Genomic DNA, 21,999 nt, shown 5'->3' with positions numbered 1-21,999 from the left:
ACTTCGTCCCAGCTTACCCTTCCCCCTCCCCATATCCTCAAGTCCATTCTCTACATCTGCGTCTTTATTCCTGTCCTGCCTCTAGGTTCATCACAACCTTTTTTAAAAATTTCATATATATGTGTTAGCATACAGTATTTTCTTTTCTCTTTCTGACTTACTCCACTCTGTATGACAGACTCTGGGTCCATCCACGTCACTACAAATAACTTAATTTCATTTCTTTTTACTGCTGGGTAATATTCCACTGTATATATGTGCTACATCTTCTTTATCCGTTTTTCTGTTGATGGACACTTAGGTTGCTTCCATGTTCTGGCTATTGTAAATAGCGCTGCAGTGAACATTATGGTACATGACTCTTTTTTTTTTTTTTTTTTTTGGTATGCGGGCCTCACACTGTTGTGGCCTCTCCCGTTGCGGAGCACAGGCTCCGGATGCGCAGGCTCAGCGGCCATGGCTCACGGGCCCAGCTGCTCCGCGGCACGTGGGATCCTCCCGGACCGGGGCACGAACCCGTGTCCCCTGCATTGGCAGGCGGACTCTCAACCACTGCGCCACCAGGGAAGCCCACATGACTCTTTTTGAATTATGGTTTTCTCAAGGTATACGCCCAGTAGTGGGATTGCTGGGTCATATGGTAGTTCTATTTGTAGTTTTTTAAGGAACCTCCATGCTGTTCTCCATAGTGGCTGTATCAATTTACATTCCTACCAACAGTGCAGGAGGGTTCCCTTTTCTCCACACCCTCTCTGGCATTTATTGTTTGTAGATTTTTTGATGATGGCCATTCTGACCGGTGTGAGGTGATACCTCACTGTAGTTTTGATTTGCATTTCTCTCATGATTAGTGATGTTGAGCATCCTTTCATGTGTTTGTTGGCAATCTGTGTATCTTCTTTGGAGAAATGTCTATTTAGATCTTCTGCCCATTTTTGGATTGGGTTGTTTTTTTTTTTTGATATTGAGCTGCATGAGCTGCTATTATATTTTGGAGACGAATCTTTTGTCAGTTGCTTTGTTTGCAAATATTTTCTCCCATTCTGAGGGTTGTCTTTTCGTCTTGTTTATAGTATCCTTTGCTGTGCAAATGCTTTTAAGTTTCATTAGGTCCCATTTGTTTATTTTTGTTGTAATTGTCATTTCTCCTGGTGGTGGGTCAAAAAGGATCTTGCTGTAATTTATGTCACAGAGGGTTCCTCCTGCGTTTTCCTCTAAGAGTTGTATAGTGTCTGGCCTTCCATTTAGGTCTTTAATCCATTTGGAGTTTATTTTTGTGTATGGTATTAGGGAGTGTTCTAGTTCCCAGCACCCCTTATTGAAGAGGCTCTCTTTCTTCATTGTATATTCCTGCCTCCTTTATCAAAGATAAGGTGACCATACGTGCGTGGGTTTACCTCTGGGCTTTCTATCCTGTTCCATTGATCTATATTTCTCTTTTTGTGCCGATACCACATTGTCTTGATTACTGTAGCTCTGTAGTATAGTCTGAGGTCAGGGAGCCTGATTCCTCCAGCTCCATTTTTCTTTCTCAAGATTGCTTTGGCTATTTGGGGTCTTTTGTGTTTCCATACAAATTGTGAAATTTTTTGTTCTAGTTCTGTGAAAAATACCATTGGTAGTTTGATAGGGGTTGCATTGAATCTGTAGATTGCTTTGGGTAGTATGGTCATTTTCACAGTGTTGCTTCTTATAACCCAAGAACATGGTATATCTCCATCTGTTTGTATCATCTTTAATTTATTTCATCAGTGTCTTATAGTTTTCTGTGTACAGGTCTTTTGTTTCTTTAGGTAGGTTTATTCCTAGGTATTTTATTCTTTTGGTTTCAGTGGTAAATGAGAGTGTTTCCTTAATTTCATTTTTAGATTTTTCATCATTAGTGTATCAGAATGCAAGAGATTTCTGTGCATTAATTTTGTATCCTGCTACTTTACCAAATTCACTGATTAGCTCTAGTAGTTTTCTGGTAGCATCTTTAGGATTCTCTGTGTATAGTATCATGTCATCTGCAAACAGTGACAACTTTACTTCTTTTCCGATTTGGATTCCTTTTATTTATTTTTTTTCTTCTCTGATTGTTGTGGCTAAAACTTCCAAAACTATGTTGAATAATAGTGCTGAGAGTGGACCATCCTTGTCTTGTTTCTGATTTTAGAGGAAATGGTTTCTGTTTTTCACCATTGAGATTGATGTTGGCTGTGGGTTTGTCATATATGGCCTTTATTGTGTTGAGGTAAGTTCCCTCTATGCCTGCTTTCTGGAGAGTTTTTATCATAAATGGGTGTTGAATTTTGTCAAAAGCTTTTTCTGCATCTATTGACATTATTATGTGGTTTTTCTCCTTCAGTTTCTTAATATGGTGTATCACATTGATTGATTTGCATATACTGAAGAATGCTTGCATTCCTGGGATAAACCCCACTTGGTCATGGTGTATTGATCCTTTCAATGTGCTGTTGGGTTCTGTCTGCTAGTATTTTGTTGAGGATTTTTGCATGTATGTTCATCAGTGATATTGGCCTGTAGTTTTCTTTCTTTGTGACGTCATTTTCTGGTTTGGTATCAGGGTGATGGTGGCCTCATAGAATGAGTTTGGGAGTGTTCCTCCCTCTGCTGTCTTTTGGAAGAGTTTCAGAAGGATAGGTGTTAGCTCTTCTCTAAATGTTTGATAGAATTCACCTGTGAAGCCATCTGGTCCTGGGCTTTTGTTTGTTGGAAGATTTTTAATCACAGTTTCAATTTCAGTGCTTGTGATTGGTCTGTTCATATTTTCTATTTCTTCCTGGTTCAGTCTCGGAAGGTTGTGCTTTTCTACGAATTTGTCCATTTCTTCCAGGTTGTCCTAAAATGGACATATAGTTGCTTGTAGTAATCTCTCATGATCCTTTGTATTTCTGCCGTGTCAGTTGTTACTTCTTTTTCATTTCTAATTCTGTTGACTTGAGTCATCTCCCTTTTTTTCTTCATGAGTCTGGCTAGTGGTTTATCAATTTTGTTTATCTTCTCAAAGAACCAGCTTTTAGTTTTATTGACCTTTGCTATTGTTTCCATCATTTCTTTTTCATTTATTTCTGATCTGATCTTTATGATTTCTTTCCTTCTTCTAACTTTGGGTTTTTTTTGTTCTTCCTCCTCTAAGTGCTTTAGGTGCAAGTTTAGGTAGTTTATTTTAGATTTTTTTCATTTCTTGAGGTAGGATGATATTGCTATAAACTTCCCTTTAGAACTGCTTTTGCTGCATCCCATAGGTTTTGAGTTGTCACGTTTTCATTGTCATTTGTTTCTAGGTATTTTTAAATTTCCTCTTTGATTTCTTCAGTGAACTCTTGGTTATTTAGTAGTGTATATTTAGCCTCCATTTGTTTGTACTTTTTACAGGTCTTTTCCTGTAATTGATATTTAGTCTCATAGCATTGTAGTCAGAAAAGATACTTGATACGATTTCAATTTTCTTAAATTTACCAGGGCTTGATTTGTGACCCAAGATATGAACTATCTTGGAGAATGTTTCATGAGCACTTGAGAAAAAAGTGTATTCTGTTGTTTTTTGCATGGAATGTCCTATAAATATCAATTAAGTCCATCTTGTTTAATGTGTCATTTAAAGCCTGTGTTTCCTTATTTATTTTCATTTTGGATGATCTGTCCATTGGTGAAAGTGGGGTGTTAAAGTCCCCTACTATGATTGTGTTACTGTCGATTTCCCCTTTTATGGCTGTTAGCATTTGCCTTATGTATTGAGGTGCTCCTGTGTTGGGTGCACAAATATTTACAATTATTATGTCTTATTCTTGGATTGATTCCCTTGATCATTATCCTTCTTTGTCTCTTATAATAGTCTTTATTTTAAAGTCTATTTTGGCTAATATGAGAATTGCTACTCCAGCTTTCTTCTGATTTCCATTTGCATGGAATATCTTTTTCCATCCCCTCCCATTCAGTCTGTATGTGTCCCTAGGTCTGAAGTGGGTCTCTTGTAGACAGCATATATACGGGTCTTATTTTTTTAATCCATTCAGCTGGTCTGTGTGTTTTGGTTGGAGCATTTAATCCATTTACATTTAATTTAATTATTGATATGTATGTTCCTATTACCGTATTCTTAATTGTTTTGGGTTTGTTTTTGTAGGTCGTTTCCTTCTCTTGTGTTTCCTGCCTAGAGAAGATCCTTTACCATTTGATGTAAAGCTGGTTTGGTGGTGCTGAATTCTCCTAACTTTTGCTTGTCTGTAAAGATTTTAATTTGTCTGTCGAATATGAATGAGATCCTTGCTAGGTAATGTAATCTTGATTGTAGGTGTTCCCCTTTCATCACTTTAAATATGTCCTGCCGCTCCCTTCTGGCTTGCAGAGTTTCTGCTGAAAGATCTGCTGTTAACCTTATGGGGATTCCCTTGTATGTAATGTTGTTTTTCCCTTGCTGCTTTTAATATTTTTTCTTTGTATTTAGTATTTGATAGTTTGATTAATATGTGTCTTGGCATGTTTCTCGTTGGATTTATCCTGTATGGGACTCTCTGCGCTTCCTGGACTTGATTGACTATTACCTTTCCCATATTAGGGAATTATTCAACTATAATCTCTTCAAATATTTTCTCAGACCCTTTTTCTCTTCTTCTTCTGGGACCCCTATAATTTGAATGTTGGTGTGTTCAATGTTGTCCCAGAGGTCTCTGAGACTGTTCTCAATTGTTTTCATTCTTTTTTCTTTATCCTGCTCTGCAGTAGTTATTCCCACTATTTTATCTTGCAGGTCACTTATCCATTCTTCTGCCTCAGTTATTCTGCTATTGATTCCTTAGAGAATTTTTAATTTCATTTATTGTGTTGTTCATCATTGTTTGTTTGCTCTTTAGTTCTTCTAGGTCCTTGTTAAATGTTTCTTGTATTTTCTCCATTCTGTTTTCAAGATTTTGGATCATCTTTACCATCATTACTCTGAATTCTTTTTCAGGTAGACTGCCTATTTCCTCTTCATTTGTTTGGTGTGGTGGGTTTTTACTCTGCTCCTTCATCTGCTGCATATTTCTCTGTCTTCTCATTTTGCTTAACTTACTGTGTTTGGGGTCTCCATTTCGCAAGCTGCAGGTTTGTAGTTCCCATTGTTTTTGGTGTCTGCCCCCAGTGGCTAATGATTGTTTAGTGGCTTGTGTAGGCTTCCTGGTGGAGGTGACTGGTGCCTGTGTTCTGATGGGTGGGGATGGATCTTGTCTTTCTGGTGGGCAGGGCAGCATCTGGTCGTGTGTTTTGGGGTGTCTGTGAACTTAGAAGGATTTTAGGCAGCATCTCTGCTAATGGGTGAGGTTGTGTTCCTATCTTGCTAGTTGTTTGTCATGGGGCATCCAGCACTGGAGCTTGCTGGCCTTTGGGTGGAGATTGCTGACCTTTGGGTGGAGCTGGGTCTTAGTGTTGAGACTGAGATCTCTAGGAGAGCTCTCGAGAACTGTTATATGCAGCCAGGAGGTCTCTGGTGGTCCAGTGTCCTGAACTCGGCTCTCTCACTTCAGAGGCTCAGGCCTGACATTAGACCCGACCACCAAGACCCTGTCAGCCACACAGCTCAGAAGAAAAGGGAGAAAAAAAGAAATAAAATAATAAAATAAAATAATTTTTAAAATTAAAAGTAATAAAAAAAAGAGAGCAACCAAACCAATAAACAAATCCACCAATGATAACAAGCACGAAAAACTATTCTAAGATAAACATAACAATCAGAAACAAGTCAGTTGCAGACAGCAAACCCCAAGTCTACAGTTGCTCCCAAAGTCCACTGCCTCACTTTTGGGATGATTTGCTGTCTATTTAGGTAGTGCACAGAAGCAGAGTACCTCAGGTTGATTGTGGGGATTTAATCCGCTGCTCCTGAGGCTGCTGGGAGAGATTTCCTTTCTCTTCTTGGTTCGCACAGCTACCGGGGTTCAGCTTTGGATGTGGCCCCGCTTCTGCGTGTAGGTCGCCTGAGGGCGTCTGCTCTTCGCTCAGACAGGACGGGGTTAAAGGAGCCACTGATTCGGGGGCTCTGGCTCACTCAGGCCGGGGGGAGGGAGGGGTACGGGTGCGGGGTGAGCCTGCGGCGGCAGAGGCCAATGTGACGTTGCACCGGCCCGAGGCGCGAGGCGCGCCGTGCGTTCTCCTGGGGAAGCTGTCCCTGGATCCCGGGACCCCGGCAGTGGCGGCTGCACAGGCTCTGGGAGGGGAGGTGTGGAGAGTGACCTGTGCTCGCACACAGGCCTCTTGGTGGCGGCAGCAGCGGCCTTAGCGTCTCATGCCCGTCTCTGGGGTCCACGCTGACAGCCTCGGCTCACCCGTTAGGCGGTGCTCTGAATCCCCTCTCCTGTCACACCCTGAAACAATGGTCTCTTGCCTCTTCGGCTGCTTCAGACTTTTCCCCGGACTCCCTCCCGGCCAGCCGTGGCGCACTAGCTCCTTCAGGCTGTGTTCACGCCGCCAACCCCAGTCCTCTCCCTGAGATCCGACCTCCAAAGCCCAAGCCTCAGCTCCCGGCCCCGCCCGCCCCGGCGGGTGAGCAGACGAGCCTCTCGGGCTGGTGAGTGCTGGTCGGCACCGATCCTCTGCGGGAATCTCTCCGCTTTGCCCTCCGCACCCTGTGGCTGCGCTCTCCTCTGCGGCTCCGAAGCTTCCCCCTCCACCACCCACAGTCTCTGCCCGCGAAGGGGCTCCTCGTGTGTGGGAACCTTTCCTCCTTCACGGCTCCCTCCCACTGGTGCAGGTCCCGTCCCTATTCTTTTGTCTCTGTTTATTCTTTTTTCTTTTGCCCTACCCAGGTACGTGGGGAGTTTCTTGCCTTTTGGGGTGTCTGAGGTCTTCTGCCAGCGTTCGGTGGGTGTTCTGTAGGAGCAGTTCCACGCATAGATGTATTTCTGATGTATCTGTGAGGAGGAAGGTGATCTCCACGTCTTACTCTTCCGCCATCTTGAAGGTCCCCCCAGGTCAGTTTCTTGGGAGAGAATCGTATAGGCTCAGCCACTTTACCCCCACTTAAATAGGTCACTTAAACATTTACTGTTATTTGATCAGGTGCTTAAGTAGCTCTTTTGCAATCAGCTTTGGCCTCCATGATGCATGATGGTGTACAGTGTGGCCACTGGGGCTGCTGCTTTTGCAGAAGCTCTGAGCAGAACAGCTTTTCTCCTGAGGGTGAGTGGGAGTGTGAAGTGACCGGACCGACATATCTAGTGTAAATTTACATATGGTGGAGTTGACATTGCAACCATGGTCTATGTCGGTGGCTTAACACTTTACTGGTAAGCCAGTACGTGTGTTCATGGGTGATGTGTGTGTATCTCAAACAAAAGCTTTACAAAGCCGAAGTTACGCTTAATACATGCACTATGGTATTCTCTATTCTGTCCTTTCCGTTTCGTTACCTTTAAGTAGATGGCAATCAGAAATTCTCGGGCTTCATCTTGCTATTCACTAAGAGGTTGTAAGCTTGTAGCTTGAAAACGCTGGTGTCTGACTACAAAATTCATTTGTATTCCACTGCACCGTGGTGGAAAAAAAAAAAAATCAAGCTGAAAACCAGTACCTGCGCTGCAGGAACTTAGAAGCTGGTTTAGGAGGCAATAGAAATGAAAGGTTTAAGTGATGTTTTTGAAAGACTGTGGGACAAAATGCGAAAATGATTGACACAGATAGATATCATAGAAAGCAGTAAAGGTCAGCAAAGTGCTCTCTAGAGACTCTGACTAAAACGAGACGGGCTAGATGGACAGAAGAGTGGAAAATAGAAGCAATAGATGTATAAACTGTTGCTTGAAGGAAGCTTGAGATACAGGTAAATGGGAGAACAGTGCTAATTCTGTGCCTATTTTCAGGTCTCCTCCATATAATAAGGTAATTCCTGTCCAGTGGAACCAGTGCGTGCTTTGAACATCTCGTGTAAAACATCAGTCCACTTTTTTTTTAATTTTTAGTTTATTGGCTGTGCCACGCGGCATGTGGCATCTTATTTTCCTGACCGGGGATCGAACCTGTGCCCCCTGCAGTGAAAGTGGGGCGTCTTAACCACTGGACCTCCAGGGAAGTCCCTATTCGTTAACTTTAGTATCCATTTTTCCAAAACAGGTTTTACTCAGCTTAGATTTTATTGCCAGTCTAAGAAACTAACTTCAGTGTCAGTGTTGTTCTAAGGAGCTTACTGTTTGGAGGTGATCATTCCCATACACCTGCCACTGCTCCCAAACAACAAGCAAAACCAAAATGGCAGCAAAGATGTTGGCGCCACCGTTACAAACAGGTGTCCTCTGCTGCAAGAGGAGCCCCTCAGACCTGTTCTGCCTTCGTCCGCCCCTTCCTGACTCACGCCTTCACTCTGTGTCATCGGCGTCATTGTCAGTTGTGCGACTCCAGCCGAGTCCTCTGCTCTCGCCCGTCTGCACCCCTGCCTGTCATCACCCACTTTCAACACTGCCTCATAAGCCACTGCCCGGTTTGGGCTTGACCGAAATCCCTCTCATGGTCCCCTCTCACTTAAGAGCTTTCCTGTGGGCAGGAACAAAGAAACGCAGGTATTATTGGCATCCGTAAACAGTTCCGTTTGCCTGTCCTACGAGCTTTGTTTCTTTTTTGAGAGAGGACTTGGAAACATATTTTAGTTTTTATTAAAAGTAATGCTTTAATTCCAAAGCCAAGAGATGTTTATTATAGGAAAATCAAAAAGTACCAATAGATAAAAAGAAGAAAATAAAAATTAGTTGAAATCCCTCCCATCCAATCACTGTTGACATTTTGGTATATAACTTTTCAGACTTTTTTTTTTTTTTCTTAATGTGTATTTAAGAGTTTTCCTTTAAGCAAAAATTAACACAATCATTTTGTCTTATTACTCATATTTTCCCTTTAACAGTGTTGTAAATATGTTCTCAGGTCATTAAACCTGCTGTTTTGTAACCTATTTTTTTCTCTTAACAATGTTGTGAATGACTTTCCATGTTATTAAAGTTTCTTCCACAACAACCTTTGTAAAGCTCATATTTCATCAAATAGGTAGGTGTTTGGTTCTTTTAACCAATTCCTTTTGTTAGTCATTAGTTTATTCCTAATATTCCAACTGAAAATCAAAATTTAAGTTCTTTGAAACAGTTATTTTTTATTTTATTTTATTTTTTTTTGTGGTACGAGGGCCTCTCACTGTTGTGGCCTCTCCCGTTGCGGAGCACAGGCTCCGTTCGCGCAGGCTCAGCGGCCACAGCTCACGGGCCCAGCTGCTCCGCGGCACGTGGGATCCTCCCGGACCGGGGCACGAACCTGCGTCCCCCGCATCGGCAGGCGGACTCTCAACCACTGCGCCACCAGGGAAGCCCTGAAACAGTTATTTTTGAATTACAAAAGTCATGCAAACCCATTCACCTTATTACAGAACTAAACATAACAGTTAAGACTGGAAGTGGCTCTGAGTTTACCAACATTCCTAACCCCCTCCACTGTTCACCCCTGTTATTAGTCTGGTCTCCTCCTCTGTATTTTATTAAATATTCCACTTTTTAAAACTGCTCATCTTTTATTAAATAACTTTATGGAATCTCCTTTTTCCCCTAAAACCAGTTTACTTTTTATCCTCTCTACTTCTGTGTCATGAGCTTTTCATGTATGTCCTAATATCATTCTCTCCTCTTCATTGCAGATAGAAAAAGGAGAACTGGGTTTCTCTCTCACGGGGGAATAGAGATTGAGTACACCTGGGTCCAGGCTCAGTAGCCCACAGGGGAATGACGGTATTGAGAGTCACAAGTCAGAGAGAGGAATTTGAGGAGATTCCACAAATGTCAGAACTAATCAACAAGTTAAATTGCCAGGCGCCCTGCTGACAGCTTGACTTTCTCTGCAGCAGGAGCTGGGAATTCAGTTGGGGATGTAGTTTCTGGGGCATCCGGGGGAGGACCTTAGTTTAAGGGAAAAGTAGCTGCAGGTCACACCTCTTAAGAAATTCAGAAGCATGAGAAGGCAGCGCTCCACGGTGGTTAAGAGATTAGTCTTTGGGACTTCCGTGGTGGCGCAGTGGTTGAGAATCCGCCTGCCGATGCAGGGGACGCGGGTTCGAGCCCCGGTCCGGGAAGATCCCACATGCCGTGGAGCAACTAAGTCTGTGCGCCACAACTGCCGAGCCTGCGCTCTAGAGCCTGTGAGCCACAACTGCTGAAGCCCGCGCGCCTAAAGCCCATGCTCTGCCACAAGAGAAGCCACTGCAATGAGAAGCCCGCGCACCGCAACAAAGAGTAGCCCCCGCTCACAGCAACTAGAGAAAGCCCGCACGCAGCAACGAAGACCCAGCACAGCCAAAAATAAATAAATAAATAAATACATACATTTATTTAAAAAAAAAGGGAGAGATTAGTCCTTGGAGGCAGCAAGCAGGCCTGGGTTGAATCCCAGCTTGGCCACTTATTAGGGCTAACGATGATGTAACTTTCCTGTGTCTCCATTTTCTTATTTGCAAAATAGCAATAGTAATAGCTTCCTTGCGGCATTGTTAGCCGTTTTAGATGCATGGGAAGAATACTCCCTGCTGCATGGTAAGCATTTGATACGTTGGTAGTCGGAGAAATAGATTTAATACTCTGAATCAGGAATTGGCTAGATATAGGCTGCTGGTTTACGAGGGCTGGCTACAAAGGAAGTAACGCATGCTTATCTCCTAAATCATAGAAAGCACAGCAACTTATTCTTGTACATTTGATGACCTTGCTGTTTGTGATGTGTCCCCTCGGCCTCATATCTGTACTGAAGTAACTGGGGCTCAATCAGGAATCCTGGCTCTGTCTGCAGAGGGTGACTCAGGCCATTACAGGGTAAAAGCCCCAAGCCCTGGCCTGTCTTATCTGAGATCCCCACAGTTTTACAGACTTGAGGTTACCTCTGGGAGGCTGGGGGAGCTTGCTGTTTCTTGAGATTCGAGAACTTTGGTGAGGATTATAGAATTAACCTCAACACTGTAGATCAGAGAGGAGATCTGGTTTTTTGAACAAATGAGTGAGAAGGTCCCTGGCACGTTACTTGACATCTTTTTAAATTAAGCATATGATTTTATTAAATGAGCCATTGTCTTCTATCTCTCATTATTCTAAAAAATAGTGTTCTGTTTACCAGCTCCTCCCTAAAAATATGGCACTGTCCCCATCTTGACCTCATTTATCTGATCTTGGGTTATCCAGATCTCTGGCTCTTTGATGTGGATGTCCTGCGGCAGTGTGGCTTAGGTGGACGGTATCTCAGTGATTTCTCGGTGGACGTGGCGGGGCCTGAGACAGCCTGCAGGGACTGCTTACAGAGGACAGTGTTTCGGGCCTGTGGCAGATTTTTCATTTTAGGAACTTCAAACGTACACTCAGAGAGCCGCTGTTGCCATGTTGTTGGCAGTGAAAGAATTCGAGCTCATTTGTAATTCAGGGGCTATTCGGCTTGTGTTAAGTCTGTAGAAAGGACCTAGGAGTGATTGTGTCCCTTTTGGTATAATTTTACTTTGCAATTCATTCTCTTCCCACTTGAACTCTTGAGAATAGAAGCCCATGAATAGAGAATCACCAGGAGGCATGAATAAACCAGTCAATTTTCAGCAAGTGGGTAACTCCAAGTTTAAAGATCTTAGCTCCAATGGGTATTCAATGGACATTAGTGCTTTATGGATGGAGCCCGAGTGATCTTGGATTATAAATATCTGATCTAATTTTTAATTGACTACATTTCTGAGCCGTTTTGGTCGGTCAGTCTTTTGGGGGCCCTCCTATTCTGGTTTCTCTGGCTGGCGGTGAAAAATAGAAGAAATGTGCACCTGTCTTATCTAGAAGAACGCTGTCAAGTCACAGAGGGCCTGAGGACATATCCTTGTTTATTTACCCCGTAGAAAATGATCATCTGATCAGCCAGGAGACTGGTGTAGTTCATCTCGGCTCTGTCCACAAGTACAGGGCCGACGCTATCCTGTAGATAGGCTCTGTGTAAATGGCAACCTCAGGGCTCTGTTGGAGGTGCAGAGAACCTGGCTTATTACCTGTTCCGGTCAGTGGCGTCAAAGGCCAAGGAATATTGCACAAAGTCCGTGCCGGCTTGTTCCTTTGTGGGACAGTCATCTAACAAGCTCAGACTGGCAAAGTGTCAAGAAGGAAATCGGCATCCATTTTATTTTATTTATTTTTTAACCATTTTAAAAAATTGAAGTATAGTTAACTGACAGTATATTGTATTAGTTTCAGGTGTACAGCTAAGTGATTCAGTTGTGCATATACATATATCTATTATTTTACCAGATTCTTTCCCCATATAGGTTATTACAGAATGTTGAGTAGAGTTCCCTGTGCTGTACAGTAGGTCCTTGCCGTTTATCTATTTTATATGTAGTAGTCTGTACATTTTACTCCCAAATTCCTCATTTATCCCTCCCTCTCTTTCCCCTTTGGTAACAGTAAGTTTGTTTTCTATGTCTGTGAGTCTATTTTTGTTTTGTAAATAAGTTCATTTACATCATTTTTTGAGATTCCATATATAAGTCATATCATACGATATTTGTCTTTCTCTGACTTACTCGCCGTCAATTTTAGGTGGAGTATCTATTAATTAACTTTGGGGTCCGTACTTTAGGGAGTTTACCCTTTTACAAATTTCAAAAACTATATCTTGGGTCTAGTAAGACAATATCATATCCATAGATGAAGTATCTTCTACTGTCCTTTATTAGTTTTAGCCAGTTGTTAACTTCTGTCTCTTCTGAACATGGAAAATATACTGGTTACAAAAATCATGAGAGGAGAATTTCAACCCAGTTACAGCAGTAAAAATATAATTTATAGGGCTTCCCTGGTGGCGCAGTGGTTGAGAGTCCGCCTGCCGATGCAGGGGACACGGGTTCGTGCCCCAGTCCGGGAAGATCCCACGTGCCGCGGAGCGGCTGGGCCCGTGAGCCATGGCCGCTGAGCCTGCGCGTCCGGAGCCTGCGCTCTGCAATGGGAGAGGCCACAACAGTGAGAGGCCCGCGTACCACACACACACACACACAAAATATATATATATATATATAATTTAAAATTATGCATTTAGGACTTAGGACTTTAGTGAGTTCCCTGCATTCACTATCTTGACAGGCCACATAATATACGTTCATATTTTTCAACTTATGTCAACTATAGTTGTGAGCTACAGTTTTGTTGTTTCATTTGAAGTAATTTTTATCCATTTCAAATGTTGACAATATTGACATATATTCACACTTTCTCCTTAGATTTGAAGAGTTTTGTGAATTGCTTAGATTATACGAAATCAAGAACCCCAAGTGGAATCTAGTTCTTAATGTTTCATTAAACTAGTTATGTAATTCTACTTGATGAGATAGTTAAATAAAAAATTTAGACCAGTGAGGAATGAGAAAGTTCAAGTGAGGTCAGAAGAGAGCTGTAAAGGAGTGTTGCTTGGCCGTCTGTGTGTTCCCGTTCGTGCTGGGCCAGAGCCGCCACTGCAAAGTATATATTTAAAAAATAAAAAAAGAGGCTGTACAATTTAATTTCTTTCATTTTAGATAACAAAATAGGAATCCATTTTGGAAGCTGGTGTATTTTCTTTTCCATACATGGAAACAAGGAGAACCCTTGGAGAATTTTGCCAGATTCTCTTAGCAAAACTGTGCAAACTGCAAAAAAACCATGTAAATGTAAAAACTATAGGTATAAGCATATGCTTTAGACACATTTTTGTGTGTGCAAAAGAAGAGCCTGGACCTTCCAATGATTTTTACTTCAGTTCAGCCATAAGGTCACTGGTTTTGAATAGAAAATTTCCAGAGATGTTTACTATTAAAATCTTTGCACACACGCTTTCTCCTTCTCTCCTTTCCCTCCCTCCCTTACCCCCTTCTTTCCTTGTTTCTTTCCGCCTGACATTTTGCTCTGCGTTTTCATTCTCCCCCAGTTTTCTCCCGCCTGCCTCCTGCTAGTGTCTGTGAGGCCCTCTTTCATATCCTCTCTCCCCTTCTTTCTCTGGTTTCATCTTCCAAATTCTTCAGTCTCTGAAATCATCTTGCCTCTCTTGACCTTCGACCTCCAGGCACCTGCTCTGCTTAATTTAGAGTTGAACGTGGAAGGTCTCAGGTGGACGAAATGCTTCCTCTTGGCTCAGGAGAAGAACCTGTCCAGCCAGGACCTGGAGCGGTGGTCTGGCAGCCAGCCAGGAGGGAGCTGGCTCGTCGTAACTCCCCAGAGCCAGTTTTCAGGTTCCCCCAATGAGCCTGTTTTCTTAATTATAACCCAGGACTGTTTCATGGAATCCTTTTTTTCTTTTTGGTCAGTTTTGTATGGGCTGCTGGTCTCTCTTACTCATGACTCTTTTGGGTAAAGGAATATTTTATCGTTTTTTAAATTAGTATTATTAGTGAAAGATGACAGTTCTATGCAATTAGTACTTTGCCTTTTTCAAAACTACCTTCTCTCCCCTCTCAGAAGAGCAACTACTTTAGCTAGGGCTTTTTTTCTTTTTCTTGTTGATAGGATGAAATACTCTTTATCCCTCAGTCAACTAGCTGTGTCTGGGTAGGACTCTAAGCCCACATGCTTCTCTCTCTTCCCCTTAAGATTTCCGGGTTTGAACTCAGCAGTAGTTGTGGATGGAGATGCCGGTGACATGGAAGTTCTCGCTGGTGACCTCACCTGCAGAGACAGTGGGCGTGATGCCGGCATATCGCTCTGCCAGGACTTTGTGTCAGGCAGGAAATCCTGTGAAGTTCCTGCTCAGGGTTAACCAAATGGGAGCAGCTCTGAACGGTTTCATTATTCTGTCCAGTCTCCTACCTTATTAAAATGTTTGAAGAAGCCTTTTTTAGCCGTGGGTTCTTGCTGACAGGCTGACCCCGGGTCAGGATGGTGGGGAAGGCGTTACCACATTCCGTGATACGGGTGGATGAAAACAAACATATGCAGACTTGGTACAGACCTGGCATTAGAAGGGGTTGTCGTGGGGCTTCCCTGGTGGTGCAGCGGTTGAGAGTCCGCCTGCCGATGCAGGGGACGCGGGTTCGAGCCCCGGTCCGGGAAGATCCCACGTGCCGCGGAGCGGCTGGGCCCGTGAGCCGTGGCCGCTGCGCCTGCGCGTCTGGAGCCTGTGCTCCGCAACGGGAGGGGCCACAACAGTGAGAGGCCCACGTACTGAAAAAAAATAAAAAATAAAAAAAAAAAAGAAGGGGTTGTCGTGATGATCATCCAACCTTAGAAATGGGGTGCCTCTCTCTCATAGAAAGCTGGGAGTTCCTATCCCTGATAATATCACGATTAAGAGTGGGAGCCCTGAAGTTGACAGGCCTGGGTGGGGACCCTGGCCTTGCTGCCTATTAGCTGTGTGATCTGGGCTCCTAATCCTTAGCTGTTATTCCCATCTGTGAAATGGGCATAAAAGTAGTATTGGCTTTTGAGAATTTTTATGAGGATTCAGTGGGAACGGGGTATAAAATACACAGCATATTTCCTGGTGCTCAGTAAATGATTGCCGATTTTACTATTGATTTAGGACTCTTTCTGCTCTACTGTACTGCTTTCCAACCTTTTCCGACAATCAGATTAAAGGCAGTAACATGTGGTTGTCTTTATCTTCCTGACCCCACAATGTAGAGCACTGTGTACCAGCGGTCTTCACGCTGGGATATGCGTCACACCCCAGGGCATTCAGCAAGACCTGGTGAGGTGGGCAGGAATAGTTTTAAGGGGACCATTTTCCAGATTCTCAACTCCTAGGTATTCTTTTTTCTAAAACTGAGACTGTATCTGCAGTTAAAGTGTTACAGCAGGTTTTTTTTTTAATTTCCAACTTCCGCTTTCACAGTTACCCCTTTTGCCATTTTTCTAAAGAAAGCCATCTCTCTTACCCGTACCCAATCTTACTTTGGTGCCCTGTCGCAACATGTTAAATCGCAGGCACAAGATAAAATGGGGTCAGTTTGAAATATTGGTTTCAGCAAAGCCTCCTTTAATTAAGCCACTGTCTCACTCAGAGTTGCATCGTCAGTAAAATTTTACTTTTAGGGCTAAATGCGTTGAAATTGGAAGTAATTGTATCCTTTTGATTATAGATTAGTAATGCTATCTGTAGTGATTTTACAATCCAGAAGAGTCTTTATGCTTAAAGCTCATTGGTCACAGGAAATTATAGAAAATTAAATGTAAAAACCTATTTTTGTGTTAAAGTATGCTAGGGTGACTAATAAGACACCCTGACACATAGAATTATACTAGGAAACTTGGGGGGGTGGGATTGACATAGAAATGCGATTTCAAGGAGAAAGAAGAATAATGTAAAATCTCCAGCTGTTAAGGAAAGCTTATTTATTTTTAAATGGATGATGTTATGCAATAGGTATTTAGTCATCATGGTTTTTATATTCCATTGGATACATTTAAAAGAGTGTAATAACACATGGTTAAAATGTCTAAATTTACAAATAGCAGCAAAATATATCTTCAAAATTCTTTAAGTTTAGGATGAAAATTTGAGATGCCAACTTAAAAATGGGTCTAAGGGAGCATGGTTTTTAAGGGTTTTTTTGAGAAGTATGATAGCCAAACGTTTGAAGACCTTTGTTATATTTTATTGCTATTAATTTTTCACACAAGGGGAGGGCACTCTCTTCCTGCTCTTCTTCCCGTGAAGTGCAGGGTTTAATTGGTTGCTATTTTGCATATATGCCTTACCTTTTGCTAATTAAACTTGAACTGAAAAACATGAATATCTTTCATGTGCCAGACTCAGTGCCGGGTATGTCAGAAGAGACTCCAGGTCCTGCCTTCATGGAGTTCATAGTTCAGCCTCTACTCTTTGGGTTAGAGACTGAATTTTCATAGGAATTACAGCAGTCAGGTAAAAATGTGTGGCAGTTGAGTTAGAAACCGCAGGGATTCAACTAGGCATACACCTTGTATTACTGCAAGTACGGTACTAGCATTCTTGGTTCTTGTAGGTACTGTGGCTTCTCCAAAGACTATCAGGTTAATATCCTTATTTGTCAAAATTAAATATGCCTGAAAGACTGCTGAAATTGGGCCAAGGGGACTGCGTTTCCTTGTTTGATTGGGTTTTTATAAAGAGCATTGCTGTTCCCACTGAGGCTTTGTGAAAAAAATAGTGTTAAAATTCCTCTTTCAATGTAACAAGGACACCGTATTACTGACCAAGGTTCTCTGTGCAGTAAACTGTTAAGAGTGGTGGCTTCATTTTCTTTATTATCAGGAATTTCTTCAGTTATGAATCAGAAGATTAATTTCATACGTATTTTAGGAATAGCCAGAACTAAGAATAGAACAGATTAACTCAACCTGATAGGATAGTGTTCTAGACACTTTTCATTTCTTTAGTGTTGAACTATGCTAATTTATTAGTGTAATTAAATGTCATTTGAGGGGTGTGAGACTCAAAATTAATATGTACTGAATTCAACATTTTGCATAATTTCTCTTAATTCATTTTTGAAGGGCATAGAGTTATGTCTTACATAATAAAGAAGTTGTTTAAGTAAATGCGCTCAACTTTATTTTGCTTTTCCCCCTAGGTGAAAAGAAATGGATTATCTCAGACAGTTAGCCAGGAAGAAAGAAAGAGACAAGAGGTATGTTTTCCACCAAGCAGATGCTTTAGGGCTCCAAGGGGTACCTGTTATGTTCAGCATTCTCCTTTGACGATGTATCCATTTTTTTTTTTTTTTTAACAAAAGGAGTATGTGATCATCGTCAAATAAAACTACACATTAGCCCCCATAAAAGAAAGTTTAAAATATACCAATGTCATTTTAACTTAACAAAGCCCCTAGTCTGCGTGTGTTTGCACTGGAAGAAATACGTTGAAAAATGAAACAGACATTACTTAGATCCTGGAACTGAAAAAGGATGTTAGTGGAAAAACTGGTGAAATCTGAATAAAGTGTGAATATTTGTCTACAGACAAAATGTAATGTACCCTGGATAGGGAAAGCCATGTGAAGGAAATACAGGAACTCTGAACCCTCTTTGCAAGATTTCTAGAAATCTAAAATTATACCAACATAAACGTTTACCTAATAAAAAGTAAAACAGATGATAAGAGGGTTTCATAGCTTGAAGTTTAATAAATGCAGTCTAAGAAAATTGCTCACTGTAATAATATTGCGTAGTTGTCAAAGTACTTTCCTTCTGTTTTATGCATATGAGCATGGAGATACAGAAGCTTAGGCATATACATGCATGTAAATCAGTTCCACAGAGGACATGAGATACCTTTTTCTTATTTCATTGGCCTGAAATAACACAAAAATGTAAGGATGCATTGTAGTGCCATTTTTTTAACTTAAAAAAAAAACAAAATAGGGCTTCCCTGGTGGCGCAGTGGTTGAGAATCCGCCTGCCGATGCGGGGGACACGGGTTCGTGCCCCGGTCCGGGAGGATCCCACGTGCCGCGGAGCGGCTGGGCCCGTGAGCCATGGCTGCTGCGCCTGCGCGTCCGGAGCCTGTGCTCCGCAACGGGAAAGGCCGCGACAGTGAGAGGCCCGCGTACCGCAAAAAAAAAAAAAAAAAAAAAAAAAGTATATAACATTGGTGTATTCGTCTCTGAGAATTAAACATGTATTACATTTATAATTTTTTTCTTATTTTTATAAAGAAACTAAGACTTTCAATAAAATAGAAGTCCTGCATTCTCCTCCTCTGTCTCATTCCCTTCCTCTCCTCCCCAGAGGCAACTATAATTATGAATTGATGTGTATCCATCCAGTCATGTATTAGGTATATATATGTACATATACTTGTGTGTATCTGTTAAGATGTAGATAAGTGGTATGATCCTGAACATATGTTTTGGTTGGTTGCTTTTTACATTCAACATTGTTTTTGAGATTCCATGTTAATGCATGTTAATCTAGATCATTTATTCAAACTACTGTATAGTATTCCATTCTCTAAATACTACTTAAAAAAAAATCTGTTCTCCTAGTGAGGGACAACAGGCAGTACTTTTTTTTTTTTTTTTTTTTTTTTACGGTTAACACTGTGGCATAAACAGTATTTCTCTCTGTTTGTGGACAAATTCAAGAGCTTCTCCAGGGTCCTAGTCCCATTTGAATGTTTCTTTTCTTTTAAACCTATTCTGTTTCCCTTATATTTTGAAAATATTTATTTAGATTTGTGATATAAAAAGGTAATGACTGGGAATTCCCTGGCGGGCCAGTGGTTAGGACTCTGTGCTTTCACTGGCAAGGGCCCAGGTTCAAGCCCTGGTAATGACAGCAAATCTAACTGTGGTATCTTTCTGTTCCTGTACAGATATTTTAACAGGTCTAATGTGATTTGCTTTTAAGTAGTTTGATGACCCAGTTGCATGTTTTCAGTTACTACATTAAACTTATTATATTAAACTACAACTTAGTCATCTTTTCCTGTGATCTACTCTGTATCGTTCATCATATCTTTTTGTTTGAATCTTCACATTTCGGATTTGATTACAGAAGTCTCTGCTTTCGAAAATATTTTTTAGTCACTTCAAGGCACCATATCCATCAACGACCTGAAATCCATGATGTTTGGTCAGGATGGGTGAATTTTCTTTAGTTTGCGTTACATTTCCTGGGGATAATTGTATCGATTGAATAGAATCACGCTAGATACAGGTTGAATGAGACTTAACGTTCTTTACTCTTTACTCGTTAGATGATTATATCACTTAAGTCCCTGGAGCGCAGCTGAGGTTGGACGAGTGTGACTTCTCTAAAAGCTTATGGATGCTAAAAAGAGAGGTGAACCCCGAGATTAGCACCACTAGCCTGACTTCCAGAATTGTGGCTCACGTACCCGCAGCGGGGCGTCCGCCTGCCTCTGCCTGACTGCTCCCACCCGGCCTCAGCTGGAGCACAGGGTCTCCCGGGGAGAATCTTCTGTGCCCTTTGGGCCAAGCACTGAAGGGAGGAGCCCTGGAGGTCAAGGGGGTTGATGGCAGCGTCACTAGGGAAGGTCTCCAGGAAGCATGGGAACTTGAAGCCTGGGAGGATGTTCACTACCCCTCCCCGAGGAGGAATTCTCCCTGCCTGGCCATTCTCGGAGAATCTGATTTCGTTAAGGTGCTAGACGAATTCCTTACCTAGGGTGCTGGTGTCTCTCCACATATGTGGGTTGGCTTTTGATAATTAATGAACGCTTATCAGGTAAACCACTGTGTGCCTGACACCAAGAGTTTCTGCAGGGGGTCCTTCGCTCCTTCTTGAGACACCATGAGAGCAGAGAGGGTGGCTTGTTGGACGGAATTTCTTTCAATTGTATGAGTTTGTATAAAAGAATTCCTGTGGCTGATAAGAACCTCCTGAGGGTAGGTCCAGTCATGCTCTTTAATGCACCCAGAATATTTGCTCTTATTAACCACAGATTAGTTGGATTAAAACACAGGGAGAGAAAGGAGGACCCACGAGGGAGGGAAGAAATGTATTTGTGAGAAATTTTCTCTGAATCCCAAGTGAGGTCCATGAATCTTCACTGTCCCAGAGCAGCATGCTTTGAAATCAGGGCTGGAGGAAATGACCCCAAAGGTTAATTAATGTCACACTGAGATTTTAGGACATGCCCTAGCTTCCTCCCAGAGAGTCTGCCCCCTGGCAAAGTGTGACCTCAGGATGCAGTCTCAAGTCATCCACACTCTTTCATTTTTTTTCCTATTTCCTATTTTGCAGTGACTCTGTTTCTCAAAATTTGGGTATATGTGCCTTATATAAAGACAGTAGTTGGGTAATGTAGTTTTTAATACGTATCTTTTTGTATTTTTAAAGATATTATGTTATTCTTATAGCAGAATTGTGAGAGCTAGGTTTAATTCTTTAATTGAAGGAATGAATAACACATTTCTTCTTCCTCCTATCAGGCTATCTTTGAAGTTATATCCTCGGAACATTCATATTTACTCAGCTTGGAGATCTTGATACGAATGTTTAAAAATTCTAAAGCACTGAGTGATACGATGACCAAAACAGAGAGTCACCATCTTTTCTCCAATATTACAGACGTCTGCGAAGCAAGCAAAAAGTAAGTTCACTCTCGTTTGCCTTTGGTCGTGTCGAGACATTACTTACTAACAAACAGCCGCGGTATCTCCAAAGGAAGACGTTTAGAGGTGTGACGCCTCTCATTTGTTCAATTGGCTTTTATCTTTATTCCTTGAAATAAATTTTAAGATGTGTTTCAAGGGGTCGAGGTATAGACAGATGCTAAGTGTGTCGTTAATTGTCACAGAAGACAGTTATGTCTAAGGTCTCTATATTCCGTCTCTTTCTCCCTATTTCTCCTTTTTCCCTTTTATTTTTCCTTTTTAATTATGCCAATAATATAACAACATTAGCTGGAAGGAAACAAGGTAACTCACTATCAAACCATTCAAATACAGAAATTATTTGTTTACACTTTCATAGTCTTGTCCTGGTTAAGATGTGTATATATTATTTGTAAAATGCACTCATAGTGACCATAATGATTTTTACAGATTTTCCCTATTTCACTTTCCATAAGCACTATTAGAAGAGTTTCCATTATTATTCTTTTTTTTTTTTTTTTTTTTTTTTTTTTTTTTTTTTTTTTTTTGCGGTATGCGGGCCTCTCACTGTTGCGGCCTCTCCCGTTGCGGAGCACAGGCTCCGGACGCGCAGGCCCAGCGGCCATGGCGCACGGGCTCAGTCGCTCCGCGGCACGTGGGATCCTCCCGGACCGGGGCACGAACCCGTGTCTCCTGCATCGGCAGGCGGACTCTCGACCACTGCGCCACCAGGGAAGCCCTCCATTATTATTCTTAATGAGCGCAGGAAGCTCAGTTTGGGGACCAGTGGTGAGCTCTTCCGTCCTCCCGAGGGAACTACACAGCCTGGCCTGGGGTGCCAGCACGTGCCAGCAGTGTTGAGCCACCCGAAGTTGCTCTTTTGGTGGGTCAAAATGGATTGAAGGGCTTCCCTGGTGGCGCAGCGGTTGAGAGTCCGCCTGCCGACGCGGGGGACGCGGGTTCGTGCCCCG

The 21,999-nt window shown here is 42.1% G+C and overlaps 1 protein-coding gene across 4 annotated transcripts in view; it reads left to right on the top strand.

The window, feature by feature from the left end:
• Positions 1-21,999, top strand: part of ARHGEF26 (Rho guanine nucleotide exchange factor 26) — a 144,275-nt gene that overhangs the window by 17,195 nt on the left and 105,081 nt on the right. For all 4 annotated transcript variants that reach the window (XR_010840596.1, XR_010840597.1, XM_067033529.1 and 1 more), the window contains exons 5-6: positions 17,540-17,596; positions 20,864-21,024. Coding sequence is in view for 2 of the 4 variants with exons in the window: in XM_067033529.1 (XP_066889630.1) it covers positions 17,540-17,596; positions 20,864-21,024 (218 nt within the window). In the remaining 2 variants the exon portion in view is untranslated. The remainder of the gene's footprint in view (positions 1-17,539; positions 17,597-20,863; positions 21,025-21,999) is intronic.

This window comes from Kogia breviceps, chromosome 5, assembly GCF_026419965.1.
Source record: "Kogia breviceps isolate mKogBre1 chromosome 5, mKogBre1 haplotype 1, whole genome shotgun sequence".
Classification (NCBI taxonomy): Eukaryota; Metazoa; Chordata; class Mammalia; order Artiodactyla; family Physeteridae; genus Kogia; species Kogia breviceps.
Note: the sequence above shows the minus strand (reverse complement) of the source record. Positions and strands in the feature narration are given on the sequence as shown.